The sequence below is a fragment of the Equus caballus genome, chromosome 16 (genome assembly GCF_041296265.1).
Source record: "Equus caballus isolate H_3958 breed thoroughbred chromosome 16, TB-T2T, whole genome shotgun sequence".
Classification (NCBI taxonomy): Eukaryota; Metazoa; Chordata; class Mammalia; order Perissodactyla; family Equidae; genus Equus; species Equus caballus.
In genome coordinates this window covers 23,000,674-23,020,851 of record NC_091699.1, presented here as the reverse complement: position 1 = coordinate 23,020,851, position 20,178 = coordinate 23,000,674, and the positions used below count along the sequence as shown (strand labels likewise).

Sequence of the window (20,178 nt, the reverse complement as noted above, 5' to 3'; positions counted from 1 at the left end):
TTCCAGAGCCTCTCCTCCCTTCTGCAGGTTACATTCTCCGTCTCCATCTCCTCTCTAACAAGCTAGAGATTGGAATGAACAAATACTTCCGAACAATATTTTTCCTATGGAATAAAGGTTTGCATGCCCCTTTTCTATCCCCTCCTCCAGCCTTCCTAAATCCACAGTACCCCTAAATAAAGGTTCTCCAACTCTGGGGGTCATTTGTACAAAAGCAGCAAAAACCAAAAACAATCTGGCCACTAGAGGGGGAACATTACACATGAAACCATTTTAAGTTGGCACTTCATAGGAAAACATGCCCACAGATGGAGGTACAAGGGCTGGCTCCAAAAGAGATTGTCCAAAGCTAACAGCCCACAAGCAATAATCAGTGTGATTCAGCCTTTGGCTTGCCCAATATGTCCTGCAGCAAAAGGTTTCGTTAATAAATAGGAAATTACAAATGTGACTGTGGTTCTCATATTAGTGAGGTTTTTTCCTTCCCCGCTGAACTGAATATTTACAAATGGTCTGGAACAGAGGCAAATGTTGAGCTGGAAGCTGCCCTGAAACTGTGTCTTAAGAAACAATGCCCAGTTTTTAGTCCAGCAGCAGAGTTAGGAGAAGAGAGTGAGAAACTTTAGTCTAGATTCACAAAGACGAGGGGATTTAATCTTATCAAGGAAGCCTTCCCATGTGCCTTCTCAGAATGCTATTTAACAAGCATGAGGGACGCTATGCCTTTCGTTCTTCACACATGATCTCAGTTGTCTTTATCAGCTGTATTCTTTTCATGGATTCGAGCCTGGTACAAATGAGCTGATAACGCACCTTTTGATCTTCATTACTTCCAGCGGATGAATGTTTCCCATAAACCCAGCCTTCTCCCACCTCACCCCTAAAAAAAAAATCCTCTTCTTTATGGGAACGTAACCATTTTGTAAAAAGAAACAGCACATTCTGGGGAAACAAAGGATGTGATGAAATCACGCCTTTTGAAAATATGTAGTCTTAACCTTGGATATCTCATTACCATATTGGGAATAATTACGGCATCGACTTTCAAAGTTTGGAATGGATATAAAACAGGTCAAAGGTTTACACACACGTCACCCTATATGACCATTTTAACCCTCCTGACTCAATTCTACCTTTTCTAGAAGTACTTCCACTTAATTTTGAAAATCTGAAGAACAAATAGGTTTAGTAACTTGCCCCAAATCGCAATACCAGAAAGCAGTAGGACAAGAATTTAAAACCTAGACAGCCTGGCTCCAGAGTCCACGCTCTTAAGCAAGAGTCCATTCTACCTCCTGGCTCTTTGTCTTCTTTCTCCTGGAGGCTCTCTCTTGCCCCAGTAATCTCCCTCGTCAGTCCATCTGTCCTCACCCCAAACTCAAAATAAAACTGCGGGTTTAATGATATAGTAGACAGAACAGAAGTCACAAAAATGGTGTTGAGTCCTGGTTCTGCCTCGCTCCGCCGCGTCGCCTGGGCACCTTGCAAGCACTCTAAGTCCTGGTTTCCAAGAGCACACTGGAAATACCCAAAACAACCGGTTCCTCCAAGATTGCCTGCAGATTAAATTAGATCACGTACATAAAGCAGCCAGCACCGTGCCTGACTGACTAAGGGGTGCCCAAAATTGCTGGCTGGAAGACAAACCAGCTAAGAGAAGACGTAGAACAGTCACAATTTACAGCAAAAGGAAGACAAAATTCCCTAGGAGAAAGTGAGCTGTGTCATGAAAGTAACACTTTGACCCTTCTCACTGGCTTTATAATACACCCACCATCTGAGGGGTCGGACATTGGTGACATGCAGGGTCCCACCACCATGTCACTTTGAGCAGGGGGTGCAACAGTGGGGGATCTTATACTACACGTCCCTAACATTGCAAAGCCCTTTTGGGGAGTCCTTCAATATCGAAGTGATTCCAACCACAGGACTATTTAGGGCAGTCCGTGCACAGACCTGTTTTCAGAGGACCTGGGTCCGTTATCACTTCTGCATTTAATAGGTCTTCTGAAGTGGAAAGCAAGGCAGTGCTTCTTAACAGTTCATTTTACTTTCTTTTGTGGTCATTTAAACTCAGTTCTTCATGACCGTCTTCAGAAGAGCTAGAGAAGGGCTGGTCACTATTCCCAAGACAAATTCAGTCACCGTCAGACTTTGCTTTTCTCCTAGATCAGGAGCTCTCAAAGTTTTTGCTCTCTGGACCCCATAACACACCTAGAAATTACTGAAAACCCCAAAGAGCTTTTGTAATGTGCGTTATATCTAGAGACATTTAGCATATTAAAAATTAAGGCTGGGAAAATTTTAAAACATGAAAATATACAAGCTTATATTCTATGAGCGATCAGGCTATATATCATGTAGTCTCTGGAAAATCCCACCTCACACTCATGAAATAATGAGAATAAAAAAGGCAAATAGCATCTTAATATTGTTATGAAAGTAGTTTTGACTCAACCCCCTTCAGGGGTCTTGGAGATCCCCAGGGTCCCCAGACCGCACTTTGAGAACTGCTCACTACCCCGATCCCTACGAACACTGTCTGCCAAACCCTAAACTATTCTCCTTTGGACATCATCTTGATTTTTTTTTTTTTTTGAGGAAGGTTAGCCCTGAGCTAACATCTGCCACCAATCCTTCTCTTTTTTGCTGAGGACGACTGGCCCTGAGCTAACACCTGTGTCCATCTTCCTCCACTTTAGAAGTGAGACGCCTACCACAGCATGGCTTGACAAGCGGTGCCATGTCTGTTCCCGGGATCCGAACTGGCGAACCCCGGGCCGCCGAAGCGGAACATGCGAACTTAACTACTGCACCACTGGGCCGGCCCCCATCATCTTGATTTTTAAATCTGGTAATTTATGAAGTTAGAATTATATTCTGGACCAATAATCTCACAAGAGGACTAAATGAGACGGAAAAATTTAAGTGACTAAGCAGAATTAGCTAAACAACTATTCTCTAAAACCGAAAACAAATTAGCCTTAAAAGCACCACAGAAAACATTAACAGACTGATCAACATATTATGGGCCAACAGACTGCCCTCCTTTTGTTTTCCTTCTTTTTAATTATTGTTATGCCCAAGAATGACATTTTCATTGGTATTAAACCAGCAGAGGTTCTTTGTGAGGTGGATTCAAGAGGAAAAGCTTCAGAATTATACAACGTATGTAGCCATAATCAGATCTAATTTTCCCCTTGAATGAGAATTCTGTGGGACAGATGGAGCATATAGTATCAGGGCATTTTCAAATTCAAGTATTAACAGAGGTTTGGGGATCAATTATGTGAGCTCTTTTATTTATTTGTTTATTTTAACGTTTGACGTAGAGGCCAAGTTCATGCTTTTATGTTCAGCCTCTTCTTCCTTACTCTTAGCCCATGATGCTCTCGGTTCCACAGCTGTAAACCCTGGCTGACCAGAACCATTGTGTAGCACCTTCCTGCTCTTCTGCCTCTGATAATCATACTTATAACAGGAACAAATACCTAGTAACAAGCACTTACCCAAGTACTTTGTGCTAAACTCTTTACGTTTGCACTATTTCATACCTCTCCACAACCCCAGAGATGGGTACTCTTACTATCCCCATTTTACCTGAGAGGACATTCCTTGCCTAAAGCTCACATAGTTAAGTGTGTGGCGGGGTGGGGATATGATCCCAGACAATCTCATTCCAACGCTCTCTTCTCACAATGCTAAATGGCTTTTTAAAGACAGCAGCTGAAGAGATTAAAGGGGCATCTTTCCAAGTCATTTAAAAGTAAATAAATCAAATTTTATTTGGCAAGTGTCTGGAGCAGAGAAAAATTGCACACTTCAAAACAACAACCACAAAGGGCCCCCTCACAAGCACCAAACCAAATGCAGGTGAACCTCTTATCAGTGCCCCCTGACAAGGACCGGCTTATCTCTTTTCCCCTGATAGTCTGTTAGCTGGTTTCACTTCCCCCTTAGCGTTGATTCAGAGCTTCTAAGGTTACCCTATTGAGGTGCCAAGCTGACATGTTGGAAGAGAGTTGCTCTGATCAGTCTTCCATTCCCTCAGCAAAGAAAACAAGGAGTTTGTCAAACATGGCCCAAACCCAGGGGCGGGAGAGAAATCCTATCCGACCTGCAATTATTCTGAAATGGAATCGCCTTCTTGCCTGACAACTGTGACTAATTCCAAAGGCCCAAGCAGCCTTCTCATAAGGATGACTTGGGGGTCAATTACCATTTGGGGGCAGATTAGAATCTGATCTAAAGCTGAAAGATTCCAGCCCTTCATGCTAATCTTCTGAACTTTCCAATCCTAAATAGGGCAAGTTTCAGAAAAGAGCATTTTTCATTTTATAGCCTACCTGAATATTATCTGTAATAAATTTGCTTAATCAAAAAATTAATTAAACTCCTGCTCCTAACTCTAAATATAAGAGTCAGAGGAAGGAAGCAGTCCTGGCAGCTGCCAAGGCTCCATCTGAGGCTCTTGGAGTTAATCATTTCTATGGCGTTTTAAGTGTTTGAAAGAGCAAAGGCCTGCTTTCACGGATAGCACGACTGATTCTGGCAAACCTATAAAAACAAGGCCTGCTCTGGGGTAGTTTGTATTAGAGAGAATTAAGTTTTAGTAAATGAAATGAAACTAATAGTCAAGAAACTGACCTTTCTGCTATTCTCTGATACATGTTAATCTGCAAAATTAGTAAAGAGTAGCTAAAGTTAATGAAAAGGGACTGTGAATGGCGCTGCTGAGATTACCTGTGGCTGTTAAATGATTTTAGGTGGCATGGGGTGGGGATGGAGGAGAGGAGGCTCAGAAGGCATTTCTGGGTAAGGTGATGTCCTTGGGCAAGCCATGGCCCTTTCTCACACTTGGATATTTCTAAATAGTACATGACTTACTTGACCAGTCATTTTTCAGATAGAAAAACAAGAGATTTTGTGCTCCACGAAATGCATCAACTTTTCATAATCTAGGTTGAAAAGCAGCACCCCATAAGCCCAATCTGGCTGTAGAAGCAATTTATTAGGTCTTCACAGTGTTTGGTTCTTGGTTTTTCTTTCTTTGGTGAGGAAGATTGGCTCTGAGCTAATATCGGTGCCAATCCTCATCTATTTTGTATGTAGGACACCACCACAGCATGGCTTGATGGGCAGTATATAGGTTTATGCCTGGGATCCGAACCTGGGGACCCTGGGCTGCCAAAGCAGAGCATGTGAACTTAACTGCTATGCCACAGGGCCGGCCCCTAGTGTTTGTTTTTTTTCAAATCTGAATTGGTTGCCAATATTAAAAACTCAGAAGACTTCACATGAAAATGCAGATATCCAGCTACTCTCAGAAACTGGCCGAATGAGCAACTCTGGGCTCACATTTTTGTATGGCTGCTCCTTTAGAATGGGCATCACTCACACTCAGCCTGCATCTTGCCTGGCCCCTGTTCCCAGGGTCTGTACCTCCTGTCTTCCTCCTCAGAGCTGGCCTGCAGGTAACTCTCTTATGAGAATATTGCCAATGGTAAGGTTAGTATTTGTTGGAAGGAAGGAGGGAAGAAGAAATGCATGCAAAATACCACCTTATAAAGAAAAGAATAAACCCCACACTAGTCTCTTATATGAACTATCTGAAGTCTCAGAACAGAAAACACCATATTTCTATCTTTCTTTTTTTCAAAATATTCCTTTCAGTAAGTCAAGCATGGATTTTACTACATGCAACAGTTCTATGTATAGCTTGAAAACATCACCTGTTTTGAAAAGGCAATTAGCAAAGGACTAGAATTCTGAGCTTCTCATGGACGAAAGGCCCATTGCTTTATTTTATGTCAACAACAGAATTCTCAGTAAAGAAGTTTATGGAAAATAGAATTTACCAATACACTAGTTTGGAGACAAGACCCCACCACACCCCAGCCCCAAATCAACACTTACTAAAATAAACAGCATCTTCCATTTCTTTTTTTCCTGAAAGGTCATAGGGACAACAGAGTTCTTGGCCAAAAAAAAAGAAGGGGTAGGGGAGAAAAAAACCTCTCAATTAATGCAAATCTGTATTCCATTTTAAGCTGTAGGCTGATCCAGGCAAAGTTTGTGGCATCTCTGTAATGTGATATTTTCCAAGAAGGAAATGTCACTCTGGACCACCACCACCATCATGCCCCATCCCCTACTCCCTTCTAATCATGTTTACAAGGCTTTAAAAAAGAAGATATGACTTGCTTCCCACTCATCCCGTCATGTACACCCCTGAAAACAAAGTAAGATTGTTCAGGATTCAAGACCAAAGCCAATCTGAGAACAAACTTCACATTCCCTCCACGCCTTGATGGGGCAAGAAATAAGAGTTAAAAGTATAGACCCCATATAAGAGCTCCTGAAAAAAAACGAAAAAACAGATCTTCAATACTGGTATTGGCACATCAACCAAATATCTGTTTTGCTATAATATGTATTTCTTTAATTTAAGAATAGCTCATAAGTGATTAGTAAACAGAAAATGGAGGACAGAAGTCATGTCAGGGCATATGCAATTTGAAACATGTTTTAAAACAATTGGGGTGAACTTTCTTGCAATTTAAGAGAAAACCTTAGCATATATGAAAACCTTCAGAAAAAAGAAATTAAAAATCCTATGGATGTGCAAGTAATGGTTTATTTAGTGGTTTCAAGAATTGCCACCCTTTCTACCAGGTTAATTAAACTCTCTGAAAAGCTGAGAGTTCAGATAAAGATGCTACAAAGATACTGCCCCACCCCCCCCCCAAAAAAAACATTTGATGAAGAAGTCTACATTCCAATCAGATCTTTACTTTTGATGGAAGCGGTCTCCATTAAAAGCAAATGCCAGGGACAGCCCCGTGGCCAAGTGGTTAAGTTTGCGTGCTCCACTTCAGCAGTCTAGGGTTTGCTGGTTCAGATCCTGGGTGTGGACCTACATGCTGCTCATCAAGCCATGCTGTGGCGGCATCCCACATAGAACTAGAAGGACTTACAACCAGGATATACATCTGTCCTGGGGCTTTGGGGAGAAAAAAAAAGAGGAAGATGGGCAACAGATGTTAGCTCAGGGGCAATCTTCCTCACCAAAAAGTATACCTTAAAAAAAAAAAAGGCAAATGTCATCAAGGACTTACATCTTGGAGAAGGAAGAAGGGACCCCGGGGCTCAAGGCTGCAAAGGACTGGCTGGCTGTGATGCCGGCTACAAATGCCATTGGAGATTTAATTGAGCTACTAGTTTTATTAGAATAGTTATTATTTTTGTTAGTGCTCTGGTTACAAAGTTCCTTAAGTTTTGAGTCATCTGCCCCAGCCTTATTTTTCCCCTCTATCCCCTATTTTTTATGTGCAATTTTGCAGGTGAGGTTTCTCAGGAATGCATATATGGCATTAAAGCTGAAATTATTATACAGCCATCTTGGTGGTCTGTTCATAAGTCAATATGCAATATTATAAAGTGTAGTGGTGAGGTGGCTGGATTTTGGGGCACTCTTTAGTTGCTAACCTGGAAATGTGGTTCTTAAACAAAAGCCTTGTTAGGATTTCTTTTTAAATGCTTTCCAAAATTATGCTGCTGCTAAAAATGCAGTTCTAAATACTAAACCAAGGGGCAAGCCCGGTGGTGCAGTGGTTAAGTTCACACGTTCTGCTTCGGTGGCCCGGGGTTCGCTTTGGATCCCAGGTGTGGACCTAGGCACCACTTGGCAAGCCATGCTGTGGCAGGCATCCCACATATAAAGTAGAGGAAGATGGGCATGGATGTTAGCTCAGGGCCAATCTTCCTCAGCAAAAAGAGGAGGATTGGCAGCAGATGTTAGCTCAGGGCTAATCTCCCACAAAAAAAAAAAAAAAAAGACTAAGCCAATACACCCCCAAAAATATTTATGCCATAAAACATTAATTAGCAAGAAGAATTCCAAATATATACACTAAAAATATAACTATGTAAAAAAATATAAGCAGGTGGGAGGTAACAGTAAAAACAAAAACTGTACTTGAGTAGTGGTGACTTTAAGAATAAAATACCTTATTTCCTACATCAGCTTTTTCAATTAAGTGAATGCTTTTTTGGTTTGTTTTGCTTGGAGTTAATCATCAATTGGTAAGAGTTTGTAGAGAAACATTTTATATCCACAAAATAACAGATTAACAAATGCGGCTAAACACTTTAGCAACATGACTATTTTTCAAGACATGTTTTTTTTTTTTTAATTTTATTTTTTTCCTTTTCTCCCGAAAGCCCCCCAGTACACAGTTGTATATTCTTCGTTGTGGTTCCTTCTAGTTGTGCCATGTGGGACGCTGCCTCAGCGTGGTTTGATGAGCAGTGCCATGTCCGCGCCCAGGATTCGAACCAACGAAACACTGGGCCGCCTGCAGCGGAGCACGCGAACTTAACCACTCGGCCACGGGGCCAGCCCCCAAGACATGTTTTAATGTTAGGAGGCTATGTATGAAAGAAGCAATCAAGTGTTAGTCGAACACTTATGAATCTTATTTCATAAGTTCATGAGAATATTACTTACTTTTTGAACAACCAACATAAAGACAACCCATTTCTTTCAAATTACCCATTAGAAATGTCTTAGGGGTCTTCAAGGACTGAAAAATCAGGATGGGATTCTGATGACAGGGACCTCAGGTTGAAAGCCATCACTCTAAAACAAGAGGCTTACCTGACATGTGAAGCAGCTGCCGGGTTGTACAGGACCACCAACAGAGGCAGTGTTCTTGTCTCTGACTCATCTACTGAGGCACAAAGAAGCAAGGTCATAATCGGGTTCCCAGCAGAAGAGCCTTGGGTTTTGGAATAAAAATTCCCCAAAACTGCTCAAGCATCAAAGTTATCAAGTAGCTAATGGACATGAAAGTTTCTAGCAAACAAAACACGTACACACCACAAAGTCATTTCTTTTCTTTTTCTTTTTTGCTGAGGAAGATTAGCCCTGAGCTAATAACATCTGTGCCCATCTTCGTCCACTTTATACGTGGGTCACCACCACAGCATGGCTGACGAGTAGTGTAGATCTGCACTCAGGATCCGAACCCGTGAACCCAGGCAGCTGAAGCAGAGTGCGCCGAATTTAACCACTACACCACGGGGCCTGCCCTACAAAGTCATTTCTTTAAAATAAAACACAATGGAGGGACACAGAAAAAAGGAACCCATGAGAGTGAAGCCTGATTTAGCAGATACCAGTTTATTCTATATTATGCATGATTCAAAGCATCTGATTTTCCACAGCCAACAAGATTTCCTACTTCCCTATTACAAAACACTGTGTACCCTGAATATAGTTAATTCAAGGTTCTCATTCTTTTCTCCTACATCTAGAATTAAACAGGTTTCTCTGTTTAGCCCACATTTCACATTCACCAAAGGCTTTGGGGAAAGGGGAAAACTCGGCTTATAATTGCCCCCCTGAACCAAAGGCACTTAATGTTAAAAGATAAAGCACAGTAGAATCACCCCACAGACATTCCTGCGTGTTCAGATTGCTGAACTTGAGTGCACCATCACTGGCCCATGTGGGATTCATCATAACAATGTAAAAGACACTGATTTCCTTGAAAAAACAAAGTGCAGTATGAATATAAAGACTCATCACCAGCACCCCACTATCCTCTTCTGAAAATAATACACAAGAGAACTCTTATCTTACATGATTAGTATCACCAAGGTTCACACATGGAAAAAAATAGCTAAAAAATAATCTGTCATAAATTCTCACTATGAAATCACGATAGAATCTGATATACTCATAGAATTTGGGAGTTGGAGTGAGCCTCAGACATCATGCTGTGCATCCCCTCACTCGATAGATGAGGTCACTGAGGCCCAGGAAGGTCAAGTGTGGGACCCTGGGATCTGACCCTGTGGCAGACCCCAGGCAGAAGGTAGGCCTCCTGCAGCCAAGCTCAGGGTTCCCTCCACGCCCCTTCCTCTTTAAAAGACTCTCAAAGTCAAACATGGCGATGATCTCCAGAGATGCACCACACAATAAAGCGCATATGCTGATGCAGGTCAGCGATTTGGTCTCACAAGGCAGTTCCTTTGGCCACCGGGCAGGTATGGAACCCACCTCGGGGTGGGAATTCACACGAGGTTGTTCAGCGTTCTGAGGGAAGCCGAGTGCAGGGTCGACACGACTTCTTCTTGGACTCGGGAAGGCTCTTCTTGGTTCTTAGCCCGAGGTGGGCAGGCGGTCGGCTGCACAGCGGAATCCCAGATTCGAAGCAGAGCTGTCAGGGGTATTCTGGCTTCGAGCAGCACAGCGGTACCTATAGCAGTAGGACTGGGCAGAAAGAAAAAGAAAGGTCAGCGCTTTCAGACTCTCAGCTGAAGGCTCTACCCTGTCAGATGCATGTTGTACCCAGCACCAGCTGTAGAGAAGTTGCCCACCTGTAGACAGAGCTTCCCCGACAAACACCCCTCACACACACTGAGCATGCATGTCTTGAAAGGGCAGCACATTCAGAGTTCGCCACATGCTATGCAGTGTTTTACCCTATAAACATAGATATTGTACAAAGATGTTCGTGTCAGCATTACTTTTAACAGTAAAAAAAAAAAAGTAACAATCAATAGTTACATAAGTTATGGCATATCTATATGACAGACTAGTAAAAATCCATTAAAAATCATAAAACCATGGAAAATTATGTTTTGATGTAATATTTCATGACAGGAAATTTTCATGATAAAATGTTAAATGAGAAAGTCAAAATACAAAACTGTATATGTGGTATGATCTCAATCGAGATAATTAGGAACACCAAGTAAAAAAAGACTGGGAGAGTCACAATGCACTACAATATGAACAGTTGTTAATCCTCAAGCAATGGGGTTTCAACTTCACACAATAAGTACAATTAACTTTTATAATTTGAAAAGTTACTTTTACATTTAGAATAGTATTTGACATTAAACCAAGTGACAAAGGTAAATGGCAATCGAGCAAACAGTAACTAAGACCAACATTAATGTATTATTCAACATCCAGCAGACTGGCAAAAATTAATCAGCAAGCCTATAAACACCAAGAGTAGGAAAGGCAGTGGAAAACATTTTTTTAATACATTGCTTTTGGAGTGTAAATCATACTAACTCATAAAGATATACATTTGTGGGGGTGGGATTTGTTTTCTGTTTTACTTTATAGGAGCAGAGTAGAACCATGTGCACAAACACACACAGACATTGAGCACCCAGTACACCCCAGGCATGTGCCAGGCACCTCCACCTGTTATTTTATTTGATCATAACAGCCCAGAGAAATTGAATGAGTTACCCAAGATGACAAAGTTGTTGTTAAAGGAAGCAGAATTTGAACCCAGATCTAACTGCTGCGCTTGCCTCGATAGCAAGATTCTAGGCTCCTAGATGGAAAAGTATCACATCTCATGCCTCTTTCCCAGCCCCCCATACACTCGTCCTGCACACACACACATACTTGCACAGATAAGAAAGCCTAACACATATCCAGGGCCACCTACTATGTATTCAGTGAATAACCACAGATTACTTAATTCAAATACTTCAAAAGCTTCCATATTCCAAAAATAGCCATGCATGGAACCCTTATGTCCTAGGACTGCTCTTTGATCCAAAATAACAGAGAATGAAAATAAACTAATTATCCTGTGTACCATGAGCATTAACTCTGAGTTGGCTGGTGAAACTCAAGTCCCTGCCAGCTGGTTAAAGAAACTGCACAGAGAATCATGTAGAATAACTTTGGAACTCATAAAAAAGAGAGAATTTGGTGGGAGGGGTGGGGGAATAGGTCAGCGCAAAAGAGGAGTTTTTTTCCCCTTAATTCTTATTATTCCCCTTTCTCTCACAAAAGTTGAATGTTTCTAATCTTCATAAAATTATCTCTAAAGCTAACACAAATTCTTGGGAGCACTTCCACTATAAAAAGAAAGACACAGTGCTTTGTCTTCTATAGATAATGAAACTATAGCAACCAATTTTCTCATTTTCCCTGTGGCCAGTGAGGAATACACCATATTACCAATGTTCAGGCAGGCAGAGGCAAGATGAATAAGAAATATGCCTGAACAAATAATTTTAAAAAATCAGTCACGTCTGCTACTCCCTGTGGTCAGCATGCAGTGGAAGCTCTAAAATGAGTAGAGGGGACCATGCAGGAAGACGCAGTAGAAACCTCGTTCCACGCAGGGCCGATGCACTAGGCTGCTGGGAAGCAACAGTGCTTTGGTTACTCCACAAACCAAGCTCCTATGGAGAACCTAGGGCCCATGCTCCCAAGCGTGTGTAGTGAATTCTACACTAGAGCAAGAGTTCAGTTTAGAGGGAGGCAGGCAGGCAGACAAGGACATCCTTGTCCACAACTGTCCCACAAGTGACAACAACAATCAAGCGTTTCCTGATTCCTACTGTGTACACCCGGAGAGGAAACCCGAGGCTAGGCATGGTCTTGTCTTGCTGGAGATCAGAGGCTGGTTGAGAAAACAATGATTTCACATCAAACAGCTACAAAACATGCTAGGGTTAAAACATTTTGAGGTTATGACTGATTCAGATAAGAACCCATCCCTTGTGGAGTGCCCGAGTCTTTAGGACCGCCTTTTGGAAGGCAGAACTTGGCTGGGTGGGATTTACATGATTCTGGCAGCGGTTCTCTGACTTGAATGCACATAGGAATAGCCTGGAGAGCTTGTTTAATACATATTCCTAGGCCACACACCTAGAGATTCTGATTCAGTAAGTCTGGCGTGGGGTCCAATATGTATTTCTAACAAGCTTCTCGGTGCTGTTCATGCTATGGGCCCATGGGCCACACTTTGAAAAGCACTGATTTATAGGATTCAAAAAAAAGGAAAGAAGGTATGTTACGTTGAGAAAACAATGACATCAGAGGCTTAAAAACAGAAAACTTCAGAAAGCTTAAGAGGATAGCAATACCATGGCCTGATCATGTCAGAGCATGGTTTATTTATTCATTAAATACTTGAGAGCTTACAATATGCTAGGTGCTATTCTAGGCATGAGGGATACAACACGGAACAAGACAGACAAGGTACCTTTATCAGGTACCTTACATTCAACAGGGAGTAGTCAGACAATAAATAAACTGATAAATCCAAGATTGTTTCTAGTAGTGGTCAGCTTGGAAGAAAATAAAGGAGGACTGAGCGTGACTAAGTGACTACTGTAGATAGGGTGGCCTGGGAAGGCCTCTTGGGAGACGACACATGAGCTGAGTTGGCCAAAGATTTGGAGAACAAGAATTTCAGGCAAAAGAATGATTGGTACAAAGATGGTTAATGCCAAGAAGCAGGAAAGGTGGGTAGATAAACAGGATGAACTCATATTATAGGCTATCTTCTCAACAGAAAGAGGAATTTGGACTTGATTGATACAAATAGAAATCATGACAAACATTTTGCTAATTTGCTCAAAATCCAAGACTCATTAGCTATTTAACCTCAGGCAAAGCCTTTCTGAATCTGTTCCTTCATCAATAAAATGGGGCTATTAATGGAATAATGTCCAAATGCTTCACCTTATCTTTACATAAAAATAGCAAAGCACTAGGGGCCAGCCAGTGGCATACTCCACTTCAGTGGCCCAGGGTTCAGATCTGGGCTCAGACCTACACACCACTCATCAAGCCATGCTGTGGCAGCATCCCACATACAAAATAGAGGAAGACAGGCATGGGTGTTAGCTCAGAGACAATGTTCCTCAAGTGAAAAAGAGGAAGATTAGCAACAGATGTTAGCTCAGGGCTGATCTTCCTCACCAAGAAAAAAAAAAGTAAAGCACTAGACACGTGGAAGGCATTATAACTGTTACTTTATAATGATCATAACACTCTTAATTACAGAAACGAACTTTGCCTGTCTTATCTGACCTCTTTGGGTTAACCTGCTTCCTCACTAAAACAAAAGCATTAACCAGCTTCTCCACAGGTCTTAGAGATCTTGTGTTGGAAAGATGATAATATCCCTGCCAGCATCTGAATGTGGATATACATTTACTACATAAACGAGAAAGTTATTTGCTACATAAATGGGAAAGCTGAGGGATATCTCTGGAGATAAGGCATAGGACTGAGGTCTTTGTTGAATGGTGTATGTCTATATGCAACTTATCTCTCAAATTACATAACAAACTATTTTAAAATAAGTTGTTCATATGCCACAAAACACAGGTTGTAACAACTCAGACAAACTGTGCTTGCCTGGAGCAGTGTGTTCAGAAGGATTCTGAGGCTGTGACATAAGATAGTAGAAAAGAAATCCATGATGTATAAGAGATTTTTACTATAGCTATATTTGAAGACATTGATACATACAAAATAATTCCATTTTGGAAAGAAAAAATAAAAGTGCACCAAAAAGTTTGGTAGAATACTATCAACAGTTTTCTTTAGGAAGAAGAACAAATGATTTTTATTTTCATTTTTATGTTTATTATTTATTTTCTCATTTTTATGGAATGAAAATGTTTTGTTTGTATAACAAAAAAGCTTAAAATCAGTGACAACAGAAGAGCTAGTCCTTTATTAGATCATAGCAGTCCCTAAAACCTTTCATTAACCTAAATGACTATGAAGAACTAAACCCTAAAAGCAAGTCTCACTACAAGTTGGTGTGGAGAGATTTGGACCATCATATGAGAAAAGTCAATTCACATCATCATTCCATTTCAAATGCTTTCATTCACTTAGCAAACATTTATTAATAAGTAGTTCATTTTAAATTCCAAAATGGGCAACTAATGGAAAACGTAATTAAAGAGGTTAATGGCCTAATTATAAATGCCCTCATTACTGTTTCTTTTGTTCCAACTCTACTTTTAGCACGAAAAATGGTTATTAATGATATTAGCTCTTTGAGTGGCTGAAATATGGGTCATTCTATTAATTAAGAACAGACGTAGGGAGAAGGGTCTGTTTTAGCCCTATTTCATCAAAATGGCTAATTAAGGTGTGAAATTGATCTCAATATCTGTGTTAACAATGTGATCCTGGACTCAGGAACAATCGATTTCAGAAAATGACTTACCAGCCTTGGGGCTTCAAAGTCAAGCAAAAAAGGAATATGGTTTTTATGACAGGAAGGTTTTTAGGGATAAAGAGAAGTTTTAAGGTAACTATAGTTGATTATGAACAAAATTATTATAGAAAATCACACAGCAGAACTCAGGTGTCTTGACTTCTCATCCATTGCTCTTGCCACTAACACTAGATCAACACCTTTTGCTAGCAATCCTGGTGTAAAATGGCAGGGGGGTGAGGATTTCCTCAATGCTGTTGGTTGAGCTAAAGACCCCAAGGGGATTAATCTAACAATATTCAGTAACAACTAATATTTCTTGAGTACTTACTATGTGAATGATCAGAACAAGTTCACATGTATTAATTCACTTAATCCTCCCAATAGTCCTATGAAGTAGGTATTATTAGTATCTGTATTGTTTAGATGAGGAAAAATTGAGGCACAAGGATGCTAATAGTGTGCCTAAGGTCACATGCCTTATAAATTGTGGATCCAGGATTACAGCCTTTTTAATCCCATTCCAGAGTCTGTGCTCCTAACCTGACGTCACGTTGCCTCATAGTTTCTCTTTCTATGCCATCATCTCCTTATTGAAGCTGTACTTTGTATGGACTTTCAAAAAGTTATGAATAATCATCAGTTTACTTTAGTCATGCAAAATGGCCCTGGCCCAAGGTCAAAAGTCTACCTTCTAAGCAAGGTGATTTTTTTCAAAATGAATTATAACATTATTCTTTCTTGCTTTTGATTGGTTTCCTTTTATTGATTTTCACCTATGCCATAAGAATCATTTCCTGGATTCTGCCTATCTAGTTAGAAGTTCATTAGCTGGTCCCTTATTCAAAAGAGAAGAAGGGGAAAAATAGCTAATTATAATAAAGATGAAGGTTAAGGATGATAGTGTTAGCAGCAAATGACTTTTACGGAGTCTTTACCATGAGCTAGACAGTGTACAAAGTGCTTATATATTTTGGTCCATTTATTCCTCAGAAGAACCTCAGAGCAGATGCAATTATGATGTGCATTTTACAAATGTGAAAACTGAGGCTTAGAAAGGTTAAGTAATTTGCCCAAGGTCATGTACTAGCAAGGAGCAGTTACAGAACTCCAACCCAGATCTAACTCCAGAGTCCATATCTTAATAATTTAGTTATAGTTGCCACTCTTAATCTTGTGGAAAGGATAAGCACTCTGAAAGTAACTCACAACCAACACTGTGCTATTTTTCTGACCTCAAGAAAATAACTAGACTAATGTTAAAGACCCACATCATCTACAATTAACTTGACCAAGATCCTGGAGCTGCTGTTTTTCTCTGGGAAATCCTGTGTATTCCACTCAGTTTTGTCACTCTGCTATTATCTCTTCTAGAATATTCTATTACTCTGAGCCTGACTAAACCTAGTCAGGTAGACTAGGAATAAAGATGTGTAATATAAACTCTGGATCAACCACTAAAATTTTAAAACAGAAAGTTATAGGTAATAAACTAAAGAAGAAAAAAATGGAGTAATAAAAAATACTTAATCCAAAAGAAGTCCAAAAAAGAGAGAAAAAGAAAGAAAGAACAGATGAGACAAAGAGAAAAACAAGTATCAAGATGACAAATTTAAACCCAACCATATCAATAATCACATTAAATCATGTTAAAAGCCAATAAAAAGCCAGATATTATGCCAATAAATTCAACAACTCAGATGAAATGGATAAACTCTTTGAAAGACACAAACTCCCAGAGCTTAATCAAGAAAAAACACATAATCTGCACAGCCCTGCAGCTATTAACTAAATTAAATTTATGGTTACAACTCGAGGCACCAAATAGTTTCCTTGGGGGAATTCTATCAAATATTTAAGAGCTAATGCTAATTCTACACAAACTCTTCCATAAAATTCAAGATGAGCGGGTATTTTCCAATTCAATCTATGAAGCCAGTGATACCCTGATACCAAAACCAGATAAGAAAACAACAGATCAATATCCATCATGAACATAGACACAAAAGCGCTCAACACTTTTAGCAAATCAAATCCAAAATATATAAAAAGGATTAAGTGGATGTATTCCAGGAATGCAAAGATTGTTTAATATTTGAAAATTAAAAATATTTGAAAATTAAAAATCAATGAGTGTAATTCACCATATTAACAGACAGAAAAAGGAAGACCATATAAACATTGCAATAGATGCAGAAAAAGCATCTGGCAAAATCCATACCCATTGTGGATAAAGCCTCTGAAAAAGCTAGGAATAGAAGGAAACTTCCTCAAGCTGATAAACAGTATCTTTGGAAACACTACAGCTAATATCATACCTAATTTTGAAAAGTTGAATGCTTATCCCCTAAGATTAAAAATGAGGTAAGAATGTTTGTTCTCACCACTCTTATTCACGACTACACTGGAGGTTCTAGCCAATGCAATATAGCAAGAAAAATAAATGGCATCCAGATTAAAAAAATAATAAACAAAATAGTCTATATTCACAGATGGATGACCACCCATGTAGAAAATCCAATAGAATCTACAAAAATATTACTAGAATAGATGAATTTAACAAGGTTGCAGGATATAAGATAAATATACAAAAATCAACTGTACCATATAAATGTATTTATTAAAAACATCTATTATGTTAACAGACATTTTAAAAGAATAAACTAGGAAGCTTGTGAAAATACAGGTTAAAAATAAGCAAAAAGTATGAAATGTTCTTAAAGTAGACACATCCATATGCATGGCATTGGGAGGTTTTAGTGTTCGTGCTTAAAATAATTTTCACAACCTTCATTTTCACCATTTACTCTTACGGAAAAAATCTTCTGGTCCTCAATTCTTACAGAGCAAATGAATTCCCAATTAAGAAAAGTATCATATGTAAGAGACATAACTGATGGCAATTAAGGTTTTGAGATTCATCTGTTTTTCATGGAAGTCTGGTTCCCCAGCATGAGGATGCAGATATACTTGTAGTAACAGCTTGAATTAGAGAAACAATCTGGGACTAAAAACTGATATGTATATGAACATTTAAATATACTGGGTGACCTGGGGCAATGTTTTTAACGTAATATTAAAAGTAGAATTTTAAAGATAAATTTGTGTACATCTTGTTATAAATGTAGGTGTAAGGCATAAAGTAAACTCAACTCCATGAAGTTCCACCTAAGTCAGTGGAGTGGATTAAAAATTCTAAGACATGCAGAAGACAAACACACTACAAATTCACACATATACGTAATCTAAAGAGATTCTCTTTAGGCCAGTGGTTTCTAAACTTTGCTGTATGTTATCATCACCTTAAGAGCTTTAAAATTCTGATGCCCAGGTCACACTCCAGAAAAATCAAATCAGAATGAGGCAAGTGGGGAAACAGGCATCAGTAGTTTTTATAGATCCCAGATGATTCTAATGTGCAATAAAGTTTGAGAACCACTGCTTTAGGGCAAAGTTTGACAATATCTCCATTATCAAATTAGTGACTTAATTTGGAGCCATTATAGGTCATTTTAAGTCTCTAACTGCCTGGATTGAATGAATTACCATGGGTGCTTCTTGCAATAACAATCTGCAAAATGCCATTTTTGTATAGTGATAGAAAGACAGAAGCTGAAGTGCTGGAGACACTAAAAATATATGCTCTGAAGGAAAAAGGGAGAGTGGTGGTATTTGATTTCCAAATTCCTTATAACGTTTACTCATGGAACACTGAGTCACTCCGACTAACCAAGAACAGCCAGTTCTGATTCTGAAATCGTAGCCCAAAGAACAGAAACACTCTCTGAAATTGATGCTTATTTCACAAAGCGGATACTTATACCTACAACACTTGGGATGTTTCTATTAATGTTATAACTCTCCCTTAATCTCAACAGAGAACCCAGAAATTTACAGGAGTCTCAAATAAATTAAGGGTGTGCTTCCAGACTTACACGTTGGAAAAGTATATAGCCCGCCCTGGTTCACGGGACACAAAAGGTCTCTCAAAGGGGCCAGATTTGACAGATGGAATTTGGTTAACAATAGGTCATTCACAACCTCTACTTCTTGGGCCACTTTTCCTCATGCCTGTGCTCAAACTTCAGATGATTATCCTATTTTTTTTCTGGCTTTGATGGGGATAGGTATGTACTAGCAGAAGTAGATGGGACATTTTGGGGCTACTGTTTATAATGGATCCATAACGCTGCTGTTAGAAGACAAAATCAGAGTTTAGTGACATGACTTACCTTATGGCACATGTAGGATCCACCTTTCTTCACCCGGTCTTTCCCAGAAGGGGGCCCTTTCTGTGGATGAAAAGAAGAGAACTCATTAGTCCAGAGAGTACAGGTGCTCTTCACACAGTAGGAGAGTCCAGTTTAATCCAACCAGCTCTCGCATGGTTGCCTAAACTCTCCACATGCACTTCTGCCCCTGGGCCATGTACCTGCATCCATGCATCCTCCTGAATGCCCACCTCTCCAAATCCTACCCACCCTCTAGGGTCCAAGTCAAGTTCCCACTCTTCCATGAAATCTTCATGACTACCATAAGCAATCCTGCCTCTAAGCCCCTATAGCATTTCTTGCCTAGATGACTAATAAGCTGCTTGGCAGCATCTCTTAAATCACCTTCTCATGCTGATATGCAAATTTATCCTGTGTTATAATTGGCTTGCTCAACTAGACTGGCAAGCCTCCTTGAATTATGTTTTTATAATCCTAATGTGCAACACCTAAAAAACCCTTTGCTGACTGAATGAAGGAATTTCCTTTTCTGTTTTTAAAAATTTTTTTGTCAGGTTTATTGAGGCATAATTTACATACAGTAACGCTTTTAACCTTTTTAATTCTTTTTAAATGCACATTTCTGATGACTTTTGACAAATATATAGTCATGTAACCACTACCACAATGAAGATCTAGAATATAGTTTATCTTTTTCAAAAAGATTTATATAGTGCTTACTATGAACCAAGCATGGCTCTATGTACTTTGCAAATATTAACTCATGTAATCTCTGTAACAACTTCCGAAGTAGGTTAAGCAAGTGGCGGAACGAGGATTCACACCCAGGCAACCTGGCTCCTGAGTCCACTGTGTTCTCAGTTTAGAGACTAGGAGGGCAGGAAATTAGGTAGTGCCTAAAAGAAGGCAAGAAGGAAGAGTGGCTATCGCTG

At 39.8% G+C, this 20,178-nt stretch overlaps 1 protein-coding gene across 5 annotated transcripts in view; it reads right to left on the bottom strand.

The window, feature by feature from the left end:
- Positions 1-9,165: 9,165 nt before the first annotated feature.
- The window catches only part of SUMF1 (sulfatase modifying factor 1), an 87,337-nt gene continuing 76,324 nt past the window's right edge, over positions 9,166-20,178 (bottom strand). For all 5 annotated transcript variants that reach the window (XM_001496576.5, XM_005600412.4, XM_023620055.2 and 2 more), the window contains 2 exons: positions 19,247-19,306; positions 9,166-10,279 (listed from right to left, as the gene is read on the bottom strand). In XM_001496576.5, coding sequence (XP_001496626.1) covers positions 10,169-10,279; positions 19,247-19,306 — 171 coding nt within the window. In that variant the 3' untranslated portion in view covers positions 9,166-10,168. The remainder of the gene's footprint in view (positions 10,280-19,246; positions 19,307-20,178) is intronic.